The 19562-nt window shown below is 45.2% G+C and overlaps 1 protein-coding gene across 4 annotated transcripts; it reads right to left on the bottom strand.

Annotated features, from left to right (window-relative positions):
- Positions 1-4141: 4141 nt before the first annotated feature.
- On the bottom strand, positions 4142-14019 carry LOC136467469 (zinc finger protein GAI-ASSOCIATED FACTOR 1-like). 4 transcript variants are annotated; one of them, XM_066466186.1, is made up of 5 exons: positions 13813-14019; positions 13528-13599; positions 12973-13399; positions 11404-11806; positions 4142-5464 (listed from the first exon to the last, which is right to left on the bottom strand). In XM_066466186.1, the coding sequence occupies exons 3-5, from the start codon at positions 13184-13186 to the stop codon at positions 4333-4335; spliced, it is 1749 nt and encodes a 582-aa protein (XP_066322283.1). In that variant the 5' UTR covers positions 13187-13399; positions 13528-13599; positions 13813-14019; the 3' UTR covers positions 4142-4332. The 4 variants fall into 4 exon arrangements, with proteins under 4 accessions (XP_066322283.1, XP_066322281.1, XP_066322284.1 ...); XM_066466184.1 differs by having other exon boundaries at positions 12973-13309; XM_066466187.1 differs by having other exon boundaries at positions 11404-11803; positions 12973-13309.
- Positions 14020-19562: the final 5543 nt, after the last annotated feature.

Genomic DNA, 19562 nt, shown 5'->3' with positions numbered 1-19562 from the left:
GACTTGCATAACATCTCTTACAAGGACGAAGGGGTCGTCTCTGTATGCGGCCTTAGTGAGATCAATGGTAGTGAATCCTTCGCTGTCAGTGTTGATTTTCTCGAGCTGGACCCACTGGTAGTGAAAAAGAGTTGTCTTCAACGGACCGTAGGTTGGCTCCCATATCTCCTCTATGAAACCATAGTATGTCGCCTGCATGTTGCCGTTTTCATTGTGAGCATCAAAACGAACACCACAATTTTGGTATGTGCTCTTTCCATCTTGCTTTTTATGTAAAATGTGAATCTATTGATCTCATACCCTTGGTACTTAAGATATGTACTCGAAGGCCCCTTGGCTAAGGCATCCAGTTGATTACCCACTTTATTCCAAGCAAGCGACGTCGCAACCAGCTAACAAATTCCTCCTTATGTTTTTTTATCCAGCCAAGCCTATGACCTGCTCGGATACAGAGTTTGTAGTGATTGCCTGTGCTTGTCAATGTATGGCATCACACCCTTGGCTTGCTGGAGAACAGTGAACTGTGCCTGTCTGAAATAAACAGGGTCGTCTACTATAACAGATTTCTCCCCGATCATTCCTTTGCCACGTAGTCTTCCCTCGTGATGATATTATGGAACTCTGACCCTTTTGATGTCTAGATAATATGTGTAGAACTCAATGGCCTCCTTCGTTGACCATCCTTCAACCATGCCCCCTTCTGGTCTGAATCTGTTCCTAACATACCCCCTGAAAACTTTCATCAATCTTTTAAAAGGGAACATCTGATGTAGGTACACTGGGCCAAGGGCTCTAATTTAGTCAACAAGATGAATGAGCAGATGCAATGAGATATCAAAGTAAGTCAGCGGGAAATGCATCTCAAGCCTAACGAGAGTTTCAGCTATGTCCCGCTGTAGCTGCTCTAGTGTGGACACATCAATGACCTTTTTTGAGATCGCATTGAAGAACAAGCAAAGCTTTATGATTGGGGCACGAACCTTTGGGGGGAGGATACCACGCAGGGTAATAGGGAGTAGCTGAGTCATAATGACATGACAGCCATGGGCCTTCATAGGGCCATAGTTGAACTTGAGTTCTCTCATATTCACCAGCCTCTTCGGGTTCGCACAGTGGCCCGTCGGGACTTTGAGTTCATTGAAGAAAGAAATAAGCACACGGCTTTCTTCCTTCTTCAATGTCAATGACGCAACCGGAAGTTCAAACTGGCCATTCTCTAGCTCCACAGGATGCAGCTCCTTCCTAATTCCCAAGTGTTGCATGTCCAGACGTGTGGCTAGTGAATCCTTTGATGTCCCCTAGGTGTCCATCAAGGTGTTAAGAGTGTTAGCGCACATGTTTTTAGTGATGTGCATGGGATCAAGACAGTGGCGTACACTCAGAAATGGCCAGTAAGGTAGTTTCCAAAAAACCAATTTTTTTCTTCCAAACGCTCCCATCAGGCGCTGCTACTGCATTGTCCCCCTTCCTAAGGACAACCTCCAGTTTGTTAAGTTCTCGAAGTATCGCAGGCCCGTCTCGATATTTTGGAGCTCAACGTTTCTCAATAGTATCGTTGAAATCTTTTATGTTCCTACGGTAAGGGTGATCCTTAGGTAGGAACCTACGGTGTCCCATATAAACTATCTTTGAGTTATTTGGCAGATTTACCGCATCGGTGTCATCCAAGCACTCGACACATCTAGTATAGCCTTTTGTCTTCTCTCCGGACAACGAACCTCGACCTGGCAGGTCGGTGATTGTAGCGATAAGTACTCCCTTGGTCATGACATGTTCCTTTTTGTACTCATCCCAAACATCCGGCACATCCTTTTCAAACATCTCCACTAGTTCATCGATCACTAGTTCCAGAAACACATCGATGTCATTCCCAGGTTGTCTTGGCCCTTGGATCAGTAGTGGCATTTGGATGTACGACCGCTTCATACAGACCCAAGGTGGAAGGTTGTATATACAGAGCGTCACTGGCCAGGTCTTATGATTGCTTCTAACCTGGTCAAAAGGATTCATCCCATCTGTGCTCAAAGCAAACCAAAGGTACCTTATCTCTCCACCGATGTCCTTATAGAACATAGTATTGACAGTCCTCTAGTCCTGCCCATCGGCGGGGTGCCTCATCATTGTATCTTTCTTATGCTCTTCGCCATGCCAGCACAACAGCTTGGCTGACTTTGCACATGCAAACAGCCTATGCACCCGGGGAGCTATAGGGAAATACCAAACGACCTTTACGAGACCTCCTCTGGTCTTGGTATCCTCATCTGATGACCCTTCCTTGTACCATGGAGCTCCACACTTGGGGCACTTGTCCAAATCTTTGTATTTTTCTTCACGGTACAATATGCAATCATTGGAACACGTGTGGATTTTATCAACCTCGAGGCCGATGGGGCAGATCATTTGCTTGGCCAAGTATGTCTTTTTTGGCAACTCATTTTTTTCTATGAGCATTTTCCTTATTATACCTAACAACTGATCGAAGCCTTTATCGCTCAATCCATTTGTCGATTTGAACTCTAACAGCATGATGTCGACTTTCAGTTTACTCATTGAACAATCCCTATACAATGGTGTTTTGCCATCTTGTCTCATTTTCTCTAGCTTTCTCAACTGTCTTTCACTAAGACATCCGGTGTCTACATTACGTAGCAGCTGAGAAATGCCATCGTTATCCTCGATGTTGTCAGCTAGCGTATTCCTAAACACATTATTAGCTATGGGCATAGGTTCCGTGTTGACACCGGGTTCCTCGTCACTATCGTGGTTGGCTACGTCAGGCATGTCCACATCATCATCGTTTTCCAGCAGAACATTCACACTAACCTCGCCATGCATAGTCCATATCATATAGTTTGGCATGAATCCCCTGGTAATCAAGTGCGATCGTATAGACTCAATTTGACGAAAGTTCCTTTGATTCTTGCAATCTTTGTATGGGCAGAAGACAGGGTTCCCATTTACAGCATGGGCTTTGGCATCGGTGATAAACTGGCTGACGCCATGCATGTACCACTTGTCCGTTCGGGACAGATGCATCCACTCTCGATCCATCTCTGCACAAAAAAAATATTGAGACAGTAATTACAAAGAATTAATAAGAAATCGAGCTTCATGAATAACAATTGTAGCTCGAAAGTACCATTTTTGGAAAACATTATTGTACACTAATTATTGGAAAATTGAAATTGGTAGCCCCGGCCCTGTAAATTGAAATCGTAGTAAAAAACAATTATTGCACAATATTGAAGAACAACTATTCTACTCTACTTCTAAGAACTAATTATAGCATCACATACTAACAATGATAATCTTGACCACCATGGAATAATTAGCCACGGATTTAAATGTGTTCATAGACACCAACCATTTGGATGATAGATTCATCATATTTTTGAGCCTTGCACAAATGTCCAATTAGAAAAGTGCTCTCTAGAATGGAGAAAGAACTAGAATGAGAATCAAGCAATGTAGCCATCAAAACGAAGCTAATTAAGCAACTAAATCAAATGAGTGGATGTTTGTTACTAACCTTAAAGCAAAAAGATCAAGCCATTCTTCAAAATTCAAGCGCTAGCTTCATGGTGAAGAGCAGCCGCAACAATGGAAGGAAGGGCCCAAACGCGCGCCTCTGTTCTCGGGATGGAAGAGAGGAGGAAGAAGAGGACGGCTGCATTCTTTTTGTGCTGTAGGCTTATCACCGTCGGTTCTTGGCTAGAACCGACAGTGATAGAGCCCAATCACTGCCGATTTGTGGCTTCAACCGGCAGTGATGAGTGGCCGCCAAAATATTACCGGTTCAAGCCACAAACCGGTAGTGATGTGGTGCTTCACTGCCGGTTTAACCCAGCCCCAATCATTTTCTCATTTTCGAGCTCATAACCGGCAGTGAACGTACATCACTGCCGGTTCTCACAAATCCGGCAGTGATGAGGCCGGCAGTGATGTCCAAATCTAGCGTAGTGAGCATTACTGCTAAATACTATATCCTCCGGTATAATTAACCCAGTTACATATAGTTCAGCAAAAACAAATGTTCGACAGGAACTACACCACCAAGCATGCAGCAATTAATTAGATGATCGATCACATGATTCTACTTGATCTAACCTCTTGGATTAGTAGCAAAGAAGCTCCTTGCTCAGCACGTTCAAACCTGTCTTTACCCTTTATTGCATCATTGCATGGAATGCAGCAACCTTATACTACTCCCATGCATTGTGCAGTGTACACTATAATAACAACCTGCTGTAACGGATTTAGTACACCCATGGATATGCATGCATGCAGGGCAGGCTGCTCAGGACTCGCTCACTATGCGAGCACAAGGTTCTCTTATTGCATCCTGCCTCCAGTGAAGGGTGACGAGGCCGACTTCATCTCGGCCTCCAAGGAGCTCATGTCACCGGCACCGTCTTGGTGCCCCCCTCTCGGCACTGTCATCCCCCTCATGACACCACCGCCACCGACGCCAAGGAAGTCGCGCGTCATCTCAGCGCCACCACGGCCTTGGTGAAACTTCACATCTTGATCGATGTCATACATCCTCGGGTCAATCATGCTGCCGCTGTTGGCGCCGCCAAACATGCCGCCGGCAGCCAGCGAGTTCATCAAGCTCTGCAGGTGCATCTGGCTCTGGTCGAGCATGGGTGCCCGGGAGTGCGTAGCGGAGGGCGCCGACGAGCCCACGAGGCCCCCAAACACGGACACGCAGCCGCCGTGCGCGCTCGCGCTGGAACCCATCTGGGACGCCTTCTGCAGAAGCGCCGTCGCGGACATCTGTGGCAGCATCACGGCCGGATCATTGTCGTACATCCCGCCAGGAGCAACTTGGTGGTCACCACCGGCAAAGTTCCCGCCGCCGCTGAAAAGCATCGCAGCCGATGACTCGGAGCCGCCGCCGCCAGCACCACCTCCTTCGCTGAACTGATCACTTGTCAGGTGTCCCTGGCTTGCATGGCCATGACTGGAAGTACCTGAGCTATTTGCACTGTTTGCGATGTAGCCAAGGTTGAAGAGACCCGGAGCCGACGACGCCGAGGGACCCCCGGCGCCGTTGCCTTGGAGATCCGGTAGGTGCATGAGACCGTGGAACGGCTTGCCCTGCAAGAACCCGTGGGACCCAGTGCCGTCGCCTTCGCCAAACTCCTGCGGCGCGCCCATGAGGAACGCCGACGATGGTGGAGGCGGCAGGGGGCGGAACGCGGAGGCGTTGGACGGCCCCAGAAGATGGTCAAGGCGGCTCGCGGCGCTGGCGCCGCCGAGCCGGAGCAGGTCCTGTTGGTGGCCGTGAGCCTCCGCACCGAGGGTGGATGCGAGGTGGGAACCGACCTGCGAGAGGCTGAGCCCCATGTTAGCCGCGCTGGTGGCGCCGTAGAGGTGGCTGGCGGTGAGGCCTGGAGGCGGCAGCCGGGCGCTCTGCGCGAGGGCGTCACAGAAAGCCCTGTGGGTGATGAAGCTATCCCTCCTGCATGGATGGATGCATGCAATCACGTGTGCATATGCATGCATGTGATTGACAAGTCAGTAACAGTTGGATCACGCGGCAATATATGTGTGTACGGATTGAGTGCTCGTGACGTGCAGAAACCAAATGGAAGTTTGCACGTGAAACGGTTACACGACAAACAGAACGACAGCGTTACAGTGAAAAGCATTGCATGATGACGAGAATAAATTCAGATCTACAGTAAGTTCTTGTACAGTGCCACATAAGCTAAGTATATATTGGCAAGTTACCGAGATGGTTAATTAGTGTTTAGGGGAACATATTTATATGGTGAAATATGGCCCTTACTATAGTGTCAATGATTGCAATTGTCAAGCCAACTATAAAAAATTTTGAGTGTTTAAAAAATATTTGAAATGGGCACACCCATGCAAAAATTTCAAGAGTGAATGACTAATTTTCAAATCATAAACATAAAGTAACACCATGCATGTTTCTTTCATAAAAATAAAATGTCACCATTACACATGGTATTGCTCTTGTTCTTGTCTTGCAAATACGATTGGGTTTTGTTGTTCTTAAGATTTAGTATATGAATTCAATGCAGCATGTGCCCTAGGCGTCGCATGATTTTTGTTGGGAGCGGTAATCCTTGGATTTCCGTTAGCTTTGTACTTTAACAACTCTTCTTTCTCTTAATAAAATACGTACCTCATGGTACAGTCGAGAAAAAAAATTGAACTATATATACGCTATTCATCTGCAAATATATATGAGGATTTATTTTAGGGCCCAAAATTTGAGGGATTTAGACACTCAAAATTTACCATCAGATATTCCCATGTCCTTATAAAAAAAATACAATTCTAGGAATTCTCAAATATATTAATGCTAGGCAAAATGATGTACTCCTTCAGTCTCAAAATAAAATCAATGTTTGGAATCACCCTAAATTAAACTATCTTATCTTTTACCAACTTTACATAAAAGAATAATAACATCTATAGCATCAAATAAGTACATTAATGTATCTAGTGATATTAATTTGGTGCTATAAATATTGGTGCACTTTTATTAAAAAATGATCAAATTTCAAATAGTTTGACTTAGAACAACTTTAGAAATTGGTTTAGTTTGGGAGAGAGAGAGAGAGAGAGTACGTGCCATAAGAGCAAGGCTAATAATACAGCCGGCTTGCTGGCTGTAAGGTTCCTTGCAGCCTTCTCTCAGTCCACTCATACAGTAGTTAGCTCTTTACAGTTAATACATGGCCCACTCGTCTCTCTCACAGACTTTCTTGGTTCTTGTGCCCAAGCCGGCTGTAAGCTTACAGCCCGCTTCCCCTCTCTCTCCTCCCTCTCTCCTCCACCTCAGCATTTAGTCGGCTTACAGCCTGCTATTATACTTGCTCTAAGCGGCGATATAATTAATGTTGCATGACAGCATGAGCTAGTTCCCAAAGAAAGCTAACTCCACCAGATCATGGCCTTAAATGCATGCAATCGGATCTTCATCTTGTATGCATGCATGGTTATTTTATTTTTTTGTCTAGAATGGGCCACACCTTAGCTAGAATTACATTCGAGTACAAAATTCAGAAGCTAGATTTGTATGTTTTTCTACAGAGGGAGTATAAGGTATTCTGCAACACTAGTCATTAAATACTATCCACCCTTATTTCTATAGACAACCCAGAAAACTATGATGGTTTCCATGGTTATCAATTAGGGTGCCAAAGAAGTAAAATAGTGATGGGACGTTGAAATTAAGGAAGAAAGAGGACAAAATAGGAAATTATGTCTACACAGGAACAAAGATGTGAAGCGATGTGATGGGTAGATAATAGGAAAGAGAAGACACATGATTGAACAAAAAAAACTATTTTTTTGAAGAAATCATCCATTGAGAATATGCTTCCTGTAGTGTCCACATGACTTGGAGTAGTTTCTGAGTTGGGATTGCCCAGTTAGAGTTTCATTCCTATTTAATGAGATGCCACATTCCAATTGCCCTGTTCGGCTTATCCCATATCCGGCTTGTTCGGCTTCTTTTTTCAGCTGAAATAGTATTTTTTTTCTCATAACATTTCAGCCAGAACAGTGTTTTTCAGCCAATTTCAGTCAAGATTCAGCAAGCCGAACATGGCCAATACGAGAAAAGAGAGGAGATGTGTTTCATCTAGATGAAACCCATGTAGTGTTTCCAATACTTTGTTTTTGACTTGGGGTAATCCCAATTTCCATATTACCAACAGAAATAGAAGAAGGAACAAACACCTAATTACACGTCTCAGTATTGGAAACTAAGTGAAACTTCATTGAGAGTGTTCTATTTTATAACACCATGCAATGTTTAAATACGTAGGCCTAAGGAACTGTTAAATGAAACTGTATACTATAGGTATTGTTTCATTTGATCACGCCCACACCTCACTCTTGAAAACCTTCAATTAAACCTAGCACTAGGAACGACCTAATCGGCTAATGAATCTCGTGATAAATATTACACAATGTGATTTAAGGGGATACATGAAGAGTTCTTTCATCTCCCTTAAACCATTCTAAAAATCCTAGTGTTCCTTATATATTTGGGAATTGAGGGTCTGAGAGAATATGTGAGATGAACAACATCATTTTCAGATGGTACAACATATATTCGCTAGCCCTTGTCTAGTGATGTATGCTGGCTTCCGTAGCTTCCATTTCACAAATTTTTTTGAGTGAACAGGAGTGGCCAAGGCCCCGGCCTACAGGGATTTAGTCTGTGTTTAGTTCGCGAAATGAAAATTTTTGGATGTCACATCGGATGTTTCGGGGATGTCGGAAGGGGTTTTCGGATACTAATAAAAAAACTAATTACATAGCTCGTCTGGAAACTGCTAGACGAATTTATTAAGCATAATTAATCCATCATTAGCGCATGTTAGTTACTGTAGCACTTATGGCTAATCATGGACTAATTAGTCTTAAAACATTCGTCTCGCGATTTCCAACCAAACTGTGCAATTAGTTTTTTTTGTCTATATTTAATACTTCATGCATGTGCCGCAAGATTCGATGTAATAGTTTAGGGTAAAAATTTTTAGGAACTAAACCAGACCTTATTGCTCTCGGCAGTGCGTTTACTAGTATTTCCAAGTCTTTGCCATTAATTAAATGCTGTTACAAAAGAGGCCGATTGTGTACGATCTGATATAATCTAATCATGTTTGTTGCATTTCTCTCACACGGACACACGATGCCAGCCCGAAATCCCATAAACTCATGTCAATCAAGCTGGAGAAAGCGGAAAAGGCTTAGAGACGTAGCAGGTAGGTTGGCATGCTATACTAGTAGCGGCAACCTTCCAAGCGGAAAAGGCAGAGGGGAAAATTGTACACGTTGACATTAGCGACCGCCTAAACCCTAAATGGGCGAGCAGAGACACCAAAAGACATGAGAAAGCTTCCCAGCGAAACTCACTTCCCAAGAAGCTGAGAAGAGCTCCAAGAAGAAGAAATAAAAAGGTCACAATAGTTTTCTTTTTCCTGCTAGCTTGTAGTTATGGATACATGGACCCAATGTGCCTCCGTCCATTATTAGAACTAAGTAAGCATAAGAGCAAGGTTAATAAATACCGCATGTTGCTAGCTGTTTAGATCTTTGCAGCCTATCTTTCAGCCATCTATATAGTAGTTAGCTTTTTACAGGGGTGGAGCTAGAGCAAGTGAGAGGGGTGTGCGCTTGCATTGTGGGTGCATAGAATTTTATGATATGGGTGCGAGTATGATGAAAATTTGATCATTGTCACTGTTTTTCGATATTTTTGTGGGTGCACCCGCACCCTATACAGTATACATGGATCTGCCCATGGCTCTTTATTATTAATACATGGTCTACTTTCGTCTCTCATGAAGTTTCTTGGTTCTAAGCTGACTACAAACTTACAACCTGTTTCCCTTCTCTCTCCTTTTATCTTTCTTTCACCTCATCATTCAGTCCACCTACAACCTGCTATTATACTATGAACGATGAGGATTCCGTCGTATGTACCCACATACAATGTGCATAGATGTGTTTCCTAAGGAAAAAAAACATCCACACGAAAACAAAGCCTATGTACATACTCTCTACGTTCTAAATTATAAGACATTTTATTTTTTCTAGATATATTGATTTTATTATATATCTAAATATAATATATATTTAAGTGTATAGTAAAAACTATATTTCTAAAAAAGTCTAAACATCTTACGGTTTGGAATGGATGGAGTATATTCCTATCGGCTAGCTAGAGCACCGTTCCCCAAAATTATTGATGCAAGACAGGATATTAGGGCATGTTTAGTTTCCAAAATTTTTTGCACAGTATCCATCACATCGAATCTTGCGGCACATGCATGGAGTACTAAATGTAGATGAAAAAAAACTAATTGCACAGTTGGGTGAGAAATCACGAGACGAAACTTTCGAACCTAATTAGTCCATAATTAGACACTAATTGCCAAATACAAACGAAAGTGCTACGGTAGCCAAAACCCAAAAATTTTTGCATCTAAACGCGCCCTTATTATTGCCCCAATCAATAGATTGCAGCCTCTGTTAATGCATTCCATTTATGCTTGTTTCCGGTTAGATAGATTCATTCCAAACTAGTGAAAGATAGTGGTGACCACCTCTCTCGCTCCAGCTGCAGCCCGGGCGATTCCATCAAATCGGCAATGTGTGCGCGTGAGTGTGCGTGGATCGATCTCTGCCTGCTCCTGAGAGTTTCAGTGCATGTGAACTCTGATGAAGAGATGTGATGACCGATGAGGGCCTGGACACGCATGGATCGGTCAGTAACGTATACACACCCGAGGAAAAGCTGTGACTAAACTGTGAACCTGGCCTGGCTCTCTGACACGACCATCGGATGGCCCTGCTGGCGCCCTGCACGGCATCTAGCTAGCTAGCCGGCCAGCTCATGTGCAAACACGCCAGGCTAGCTATAGCGAGGTAGTTTACATGGCCAGGAGATTGCATGCATGCATCTCTTACTTACTATACAGTATATATGTGGAGATTGTAGCAGTGACCGACTTCTTGGCTTTTTGAGCCACAAAAACTCGCAAGGGATTGACGACGATGGGCCAGCAAGAAAGCTTTGAGACATTCGCATCTAGTAGAGCTAGCTAGTAGTAGGATCGAGAACAAGACAGTGGCCATTTCACGTGCATGCAGTTGCCTGCCTGGCTCTGCCTGCCCTCTCAGCTCCTTTCTCTCTCTTCCACGGGCACAACACAAAAGAAAAGGTTGGTTGGTGCGCACCGAGACAAAAAAAATCCCTAACCCTGAATTACGCGGCACTAAACATTCTTTGCGCATTCACCAAAGCCAAGTTGCGTGCGTGGCATGCACCAGTATCCTTGTACTTTTTATGTCACGGAACGATGGCTCTGTTGTCGCTGAAAAAATAACTTAAAATACTGTTGCGATTGATGTGTTGTGAGAGAAAAATATTATTTCAACTGAAAAACAACTGAAAAACAAGTTGAAAAATCTAGAGAAACGAACAGGACCGATATGCTAGCAGCGTGCTGCGCCCTGCGCTAGCTACAACTAGCTAGCACGGGAGATGTCATGCATGCAATGCAGAAACCAATGCTGATGTGTAGGAGATACGTCCATGGCGCGCCGAACCATGCATGCCATGCTTTTCTTCTTGCACTCAGAAAGACAGGCTTGACTTGATGCATGCATGTACATATATACGCATGCAGGCATGGAAGCAAGAGATCAAGTACACGTAGTCACGCCGCACCGACGACGCAACATTTAGCTACGCCTACGCGTACTACGTACTCCATACAGGCCTAGCTACCTATTAGATCGATGGTGACGACAGGCACGTAGTACGCACGTACAGAGATATATATACAGAAGGAAAAGGAAGGCACGCATGCAATCGGACAGGTATATAGAAATGTGTATACGTACCGCGAGAAGAGTGTGCCGCAGTCGCAGCGGTACTCGCGTGTGCCGCAGACCTTGGAGTGCGCCTTCCAGTCCGACTGCACGGCGTAGCGCTTGGAGCACTTGTCGCACTTCCACTTCTTCTCGCAGTGCTTGCGGCAGAAGTGCTTCTTGATCCCCGTCAGGTCGCCGAGGGCGCGGGCGGGGTCGTGGTGCGCGCACGTCGGCTCCGGGCACAGGTACACGCGCCGCCGCTGCGCCTGCGCCGGGTCCTTCTGCTTCAGCTTCCACGGCAGGTTGTGGCCGCGCCGGTGCAGCTGCAGGTTCTGCTCCCGCTGGAACCCCTTGTTGCACACCTCGCACACGAACCGGTTCGTCGCCAGCAGCGTCTTGGGCGACAGCGCGATCACCTCCGCGTCAGGGTCTGCTGCGTCGTCGTCATATATTATTCATGCACGTATCAGTATCAATATGATGATTCTTGTGTTAAATCCAACAGAGAAATTAGCATCAGATACATAGAGTATATGCATGATCGATCGATGCATTATATATCACAAGCAGAGAGATAGCTAGCTGTGGAATGAACGAATTTGCTTGCCGGCGAGCTAGCTAAGAGCGAGAGAGTAATATTGCAGTGTGGTAAGTAAGTTAGGCATGGCATGCATGCATCGTTAGCCGGCCGCCAATGGGTAGTTGGCGCCACCCAGCTAGCAGTAGTACCGTACTGGAGTAGTAGTGTTGGCCCTGTTGTGGGTTAATATACAACATACACAGCTGGAGAGTATATTTTCCCTTCCTTTTTGTTGGTTTGGTGAGGTATGGACAAAACAAGGCAACGAGGGGCAGAATATTGTCACGAGTCTTTGAGCAGCAAAGGAGCAAAAGGGCATTTGCAGCAAGAGATATAGCGAATGAACAAAGTAATTGACGTAGATCCTGAGTCATGGACTCTATCTGTTTGTATTATATTGATAAGAGAGTGATATGATAGCAAAGGAAGAACGGAGGGAAGAAACAGCTAGCTAGCTCATATGAGTATCGAATCTTGCAAAGATTTTTAAAAAAATCTACGTTTAACTGATAAATATACGCTCATGATTCAGAATTATTATGCCTTCAAATGAATTTAGCTGGGGAATAGATAGAGCAAGTGAAATTGGTGGATTTGGTTGTGCGCTAGCTCACTACTTTTGTCCAGAATTGAAGAGAATTCATTCAGGTGAGGCTACACGCTTTAAATGAAGTACTAGCCAGTAAACATGCATGTGACGACCAGTCCTTTGAATCGAATCGATCAAGATGTGGACAAAAGTGGAAGACACGGGATGACGGGAACACACAAAGATGAAGATCTGCGAAAAATATAGGACCATTTCATGTAGTTTCGAATCCAGCGGAGAACAAACGAGGAACCAAAAATTCCAGAACCAAGAAACCTAGATAAGATTTCCACAGAAAAAACGAAGAAGCTCTCCCTAGATATATATGATGAAAATCGCACCAAACCCGGCCCCATGCATAATTAAGATCCATTCGGAGAAGATGCACGATTGGAATTGGAAAGGGTACTTGCAAGCTCGGATTAATTACCTGGTAGGTTTCTCTTCTTCTTCACTGGCGGCGGTGATGCCCCTGTCGCCTGGCCGGACCCCGCCGCCGACGAAGCGGCGGCGTTGAGCAGTGGCGCAGGAGGCAGCTGATGCTGGTGCTGCTGTGCAAGCAGCCGCTTCATCTGGTCTTGGTGGTCGGCATCCCTAATTCCAAACATAGCTGCCACAGCCGCCGCTGATGAATTGGATGCCATCGCCGCCTCCAGATTTGTCCCTGAGAAACCGGTCAAGAACAAGGGAATCTTTACCCTTTTGGTAGCCCTTGTTTCTGGACTGGACTAGCAGGGCGCGCTGTCGATCTTCTCTATATCCTCTACCTTCACCAAAACAAGCAGCAGTCTCCAATTCAGGCAAGGCAAGAACAAGCCCAAGTTATCCAAGCAAGAATGAAAGACACTGTCACACTACTGGACACCAAGCGAGCAAGCAAGCGCAAGAAGATGTCAGAAAGCTAGCTCTTTTTCCGAAAGCAGGAGCAAAGAATCAAAAGGAAAGCGCAAAAGGAGATCGAATTGAAGGAAGAAGAAGCGCATACCTATCTCATATGTGTGAGCGTGTGGCTGCAAATTGATCTGAAACAACAAACAACCAAGGAATCGACAAGGAGCTGGGGGAGAAACAACAAAGGATTAGGGCTTGTCCAAGATCAACAAAACAACAAAGAGCGCAGGAAATCCAAGACGGTTGCACTGGAAAACAAGCGAGAAAAGGCGACCGAGCAAAAAGCTCGCAAACACCAAAATCCACACGTAGGTATGTAAAAGAACCAAAGTGATCGATCGAAAAAAGGGAGATGCATGGCTTTGCTTCTTGTCTATACCTTCCTCTCCTCCCCCTCTTTCTCGAGTGCTGCCACTACCTGTTGCTTGCTCTTGCTATGGTTCTTGCTGGCCTAGCATAGAACTCATGGCAAAGGAGAAGAAGAAGAAGTGGAGAGGAGGATATGGAGGAGGCTAAGAAGGTTGTTGTCTGATTTTTTTTCGCATCCTTGTCATACTTTTCTCTCTCCTCTCTCCTCTCTCGCTCCTTTCCGTCGTCCTTCTTTCCACACTACTATATGCTGCTGTGCTAGTATATATCAACCATTTTGTTTTGTGTATTTGTTTTTTTTAAGAGAAATCGATATGATGTGTGTAGTCTTTATCTCAACTTTTTCCCACGGGCTAGGGCAGTGTTGGGCTGGCTGTTTTCGGCTGGCTGGTTGGCTTCTTTTTTCCAGCCGGAACAGTGTTTTTCTCTCACAATATTTTAGTATTTTAGTATGCCTGGATAGTGTTCGGCTAGACTAAATTTTTACTGTTCATATTAAAAAACACTGTTTATACTGAAATGTTGTGAGAGAAAAACTGCTCCGGCTAGAAAAAGAAGTCAACCAGCCAGCCGAACACTGCCTAGCCCTTGGGAAAAAGTTGAGATAAAGACTACACACATCATATCGATTTCTCTTCAAAAAAAACTGTGTGGAATTTAAAAAACTGTAAAGCTTAATATACGTACATACAACTCAGAGCAAGACAGGGACGTGAGAATAGAGACAGGATAATACTGTACAGATGATGCCATGATGTGAGATGGGGGCAAAGGCAAGGCTCACGCAGAGGCAAGCGGTGTCGTGAAGCGGCTGATGACTTGGGTCCACCGACCCTGGGAGCTTGTTACCCTACGCTCACCACACCTCATGCACACGTCCGCTCGCTCGTGTGCGCTGCGCACATGTACACGACATGAGCCGGCTGGATTTGCAGTTTTGAGAAGGAAATGCAGGTACGTGGGCGCAAGCTCTCTTTTTTTCCTTAAAGAAGTCCTGCTTTAGATTGTTGCATCGTGTTGATACGTGCAATTAATTATTATGTGACTTTTTTTAAGTTTATGTCAAACAAAACTGCAGAGCCACACATTATATATAAAAAAAACTTCTGTGTGGCAGGAGTTTTTTTCTCTATAATATATACAAAGGGATTGCATAAATATTTATGACATAAAATCCTATTGCTATATCGCATTACAAACAATTACAGAAACCTAAGATATATAACTTGTAAGGTGTTATATATGTTGGAGAATTCAACCTTTCTATTTGTAGAGTTGTCATCATCAATTACCAAGAAGGAGGAGATTGAAAGCCCAAAGTTTAGTTTTGGTAATTGAGTAACAACCTAGGTGGACTAATATGTGTTTGATGTAAGATACACATGTGATTATTCCACATGAATATACTAGTGTGAGGAACTTGAGCCATGGTGGTGAAGTGGCTTGGATTTGTTAAAATGCTCAACTAGGGTTGATTGAAGGAGCTCATTGCATATGAGACATGACATGGTGTCATGTGGCTAGGTATAGAAGATCAAGAGACATGGCTTGGCTATGATGGACCGGGTTGCTAGTGTAAAGGGCAAGTCAGAGGCTCGGGGTGCGATGGACCGTGTGGCGGTGAAGCTAGAGGAAGGACTTGGCGCCAATGGACCGAGTGCAACGGTGAAGAGCAAGCGGAATTGCGCTCGACAAACCAATAAGGCCACGTGATGACATGAAGTGGATCATATCATTTACGGGAGATCAAGCCAAGTGTTGATTTGTATTGATTACAAGTGGCTTGATGGAGGATGGATGCTTGTGTGGCATCACCGATGGAGATGGAATTGAATGTGCAAGGCAAAGATATATTTGTAGGTCATTTCATTTCTCCGGTCTAAGTTGAGTAGAGAAGAAATAGACCGGGTTTAGAATAGATAGTCGTACTATAAAGAAGGGAAATCTTCTAATTATTTGTAATTGTTATCTAGTGCCACTAAGTGTGAGTTTTATTTGCATATGCATTGCGCTTGGTAACATGGTGAGGTGCAAGATAAAAGTCTTCCAAAATGCTAACTCACACACTTGAAATGCTGGAACACTTGGTGGAGTTGAGACATTTAAAAAGGCTTTGAAAATGAAGTTTGGAGAGCTATTTCTGTAATCCTCGGAATTTCCAAGTCCATCTTGGAATTTCCGAGAGGGTCAAAATTTCTGAGAAAATTTCCGACCGGGGTGCTCTGATTCGCTTGTCGTTTCTGGGTCAAACATTCTGAACCCTACTTGGAATTTTCGAGCCCCTAAATTTCCAGGCTGAGCAGGAGTAGTGCGCTGACGTGATTAATTTTAGAAATGACTATTCATTCCTCTAGTCCACCATCTCGACCCTACAATAGGTGGGCATCATATAAGAGGTTCATCTCTACAAATAAGCAGGCATCTTAACATAGACGGTGATGACACCTGCTTGCCGCTCATATACGCGCTCCAAAGACATGACCATCTCCATGTTCTGTGGGTTCAGGAGCTCCACGTGCGTCTTTAGGGGCTCTAGCAGGCCAACTGTGTAAATGTTGACCTATTGTTGCTCATCAAGGGTCCCGACACATGCCACGTGTGCCAGGAAGCATTGCGTGTTGTCATTGATGGTGTCGATCTTTCGTTAGGACACTAGCTCACCTAGTGGGTTGCGTTAGGTCGGGGCCCGAAGCGCTCATTGACGGAATGAGCGAAGTATGTCCAATCGATCATCGCCTTGTCCTGCATCAGGCACATGTACCATTGTCGAGCTCCACCTATGAGATGAAAAGAGGCATACCATACTTTATCATCGTCAGGGGTTTTCTAGCCTCTAAATAACTGCTCGCAATGATTAAGCCATGATAGTGGATCCTCCTTGTCGTCATACATGGGGAACAACAAGTTGTGTTAGCGCGATTTGGAGGATGGGAAAGGAGCCTAGTGCTGACGATGAGTGCTGGTATGACGGGGGCATGCATGGGCATCCTGGGTGGCACACCTCCATCTCTGCCATGGTGATGAACAACTTGTTCGTCACTTGCTCCATGATCTCAGGATCCCCGACAATGTTGACCCTTCCCTCTTCTCCTTGAGGAAAGCACATCCGACTTTCTCCATGGCACGCTTGGTATCCACCTCGAGCTCCTTTGCGGTAGCCTCGCACTCTAGCTTTGCCTTGGACACAACAACGACGTCGGTGTTCTCCTTGGAGCCTCCATGCTCCATGTTGCTCAAGTGAGCATCGACACTGACGAGGTGCTCCTGCACCTTGTCCATGCGCTTATTGAGGTCGGTGGCAAAGGCATCGAGCCACTCCATCTCTATGGACACGGTGGTGTTGTTGCCCGTGGATGCAAACTGGCCTTCAGATACCATGTGTCATAGTCCTGCTAAGAGGGGTTGGTCGGCTGCTGCTAGTGTCGCAGGGGGGAAAGAGTGGTGACGGCTAGGCTGGGTAGGGCAGGCACAAGGAGAGGGGTGGAGGCATAGGGATAGAGGGAGAGAGACAGAGGGGAGCTCAACTGCTCAATTCATGCTTAAGATCAAAACAATTACATGACCCCTATATTTAAAGTCCCTATAGGACTTGACTCCCAAGGAAATTAGAGGAGTCCTTGTAGATTTGGACTCTCCTTTCCTAACAACTAATCTTAGTATTTCCTAAGCAATGGAATCTCATTTCCTAAACAAAATCTATTTTATCTATTCCAAACTTACCCAAATCTATCTCTAATTTCCATCTACTCTAGATTCTCTACCGCAAAAGGAGTAATACAATCAATATAAATGCGGAAGCTAAAGAGCAAGGTAGAGATATGCAAACTCCCATCGACGACTCTGGTATTTTTACCGAGGTATCGAGAAGCGCGCAAGCTTTCCCCTAGTCCTCGTTGGAGCCCCTTGCAACTAATACAACGCAAGGGCCAAGCTCCCGGTCGGGTAACTCCATGGATAGCCTTGAGCCTTCCCCACGCGCAAGTGGGTCTCCGACGTGCCTTCTGGCAAGACTCTCCCGGATGCTCCCCGCTGTCTTCACTATCAAGCTTCTGGCCAAAATGCCGTGGGCCTTGTTCCCTCCGGTACACGGTGGCGGCCACAACACAAATGCGGTTGGTGTGATCTCGTAAAACTACAAGCCCCTCCAATGTACAACAATGGTGCTTGCAAGCACCGAGTGGCAAGAGGTATGCAAACCTCACTAAACACTAGGCCTAAACCTAGAGCAAGCGCATAAGCGGTGGTCTAATCAACCTAAACACTTCGCAAAGCACCTACGCTAATCACCTAATAAATCACTAAGCACTATGCAAGTGGAGATCACTAAAATGGTGTATCAACACCCTTGATATGTTTCCTTAGCTCTACTCTTGTCAAATGGTCGGTTGGGGTTATATTTATAAGCCCCACTGAGAAAGTAGCCGTTGGGGATGAAATCTCGCTTTTCTGCTACTGACTGGACGTTGATCATGTCCTGACCAGACGTGTTCGGTTGTCCTTACCGTTAGAGCTACGATCAACTGATCGGACGCTGCCAGCGTTCGGCCCCTATGATGGAAATCGTTTTGGTTTTCAAAGGATGGACGACAAGGTTAAGGATGAACTAGTTCTAAGTGTCGATTGGAGTTGAAGAGACACTTAGAGTAGTTTAGGACTTTGTTTTTCCTTTGGCCATACTATTAAGGGGGGTATGGATGGGTAGCTTGACCTAGGTGAGTCTAGTGGGTTAGGTGTGATGCACACTTTTTAAAACTAGCACTAGGTAGCTCCTAAAAGGCCCTTAGATCCATTGGAGCAAACTTTATTCACGTATGATCAAAAGTTAGAAGTGAATGGAGGGTCAAATGCTGACCGGACGCTGGCTTCGGTGTGACTGGACACTGGCACAGAGTCCGATCAGTTCATTTGATCAAGGTGAAGTCGTCTGGAAGTGACCGGACGCTGAGAGGTGAAGTGACCGGATGTTGAGGGCTAGCATTCGGTCGACTCTAGTAAGGTTCTAGAGAGGGAAAATCACAACCGGACGTGTCCGGTCAGTGCTGACCGGATGCTGGCCAGCGTCCGGTCACACTGTAAATACTAGAGTTCGGGGTGAACTGACTGACGCGTCTGGTCAACATGACCGGAGCGTCCGGTCACCCCACAGAGGCACATAATGGTTCGTTTTTCAGCCCATGTTATAAATACTTCCTCCATTCATGTGTGGGGGTACTTTTGCTCATTCGAACAGTTAAGAAACACCTTTGAGAGTGCCAAGAAGAGCAAGGTCCTAGTGAGGTGATTAAGATTTGAGAATCCCAAAGAAAGCCCTCATTAGTGAGATCAAGAGTAGCAAAGTGTGCATCCACCCTTCTCATTAGGCTTGTCGTGGTCAAGTGAGAGTTCGTGCTTGTTACCCTTGGTGATCGCCATCACCTAGACAGCTTGGTGGTGATTGGAGAGCATGGTGATTATCCGATGGAACTTGTGGATGACCCAACTTAAGTTATGAGCGGTTGTGGGTGATTCACTGCGATGGAGTGTCAAAGAATCAACCCATAGAGAGTACTTGATCCTTGCGTAGATCAAGGGGGAGCTACACCCTTGCGTGGGTGCTCCAACGAGGACTAGTGGAGAGTGGTGACTCTCCAATACCTCGGCAAAACATCGCCGCGTTCCTTCTTCTCTCTTTACTTTGAGCATTTACTTTGAGCAATTTAATTCTTGTCATTTATATTCCTAGAATTGCCATGCTAGAGTAGGATTAGAACTTAGGGTGCT

The sequence above is a fragment of the Miscanthus floridulus genome, chromosome 7 (assembly GCF_019320115.1).
Source record: "Miscanthus floridulus cultivar M001 chromosome 7, ASM1932011v1, whole genome shotgun sequence".
In the NCBI taxonomy this organism is placed as follows: Eukaryota; Viridiplantae; Streptophyta; class Magnoliopsida; order Poales; family Poaceae; genus Miscanthus; species Miscanthus floridulus.
This window is presented reverse-complemented; position numbering and strand designations above follow the sequence as displayed.

Excerpts from the sequence above, each read along its gene's own strand:
- LOC136467469 (XM_066466186.1), bottom strand. The coding sequence starts at position 13,186 with ATGGCATCCAATTCATCAGCGGCGGCTGTGGCAGCTATGTTTGGAATT. Across the intron at positions 11,807-12,972 it reads GAAGAAGAGAAACCTACCAG|CAGACCCTGACGCGGAGGTG; the intron begins GTAATTAATCCG and ends ACGACGACGCAG. Across the intron at positions 5,465-11,403 it reads TGCGGCACACTCTTCTCGCG|GAGGGATAGCTTCATCACCC; the intron begins GTACGTATACAC and ends CCATCCATGCAG.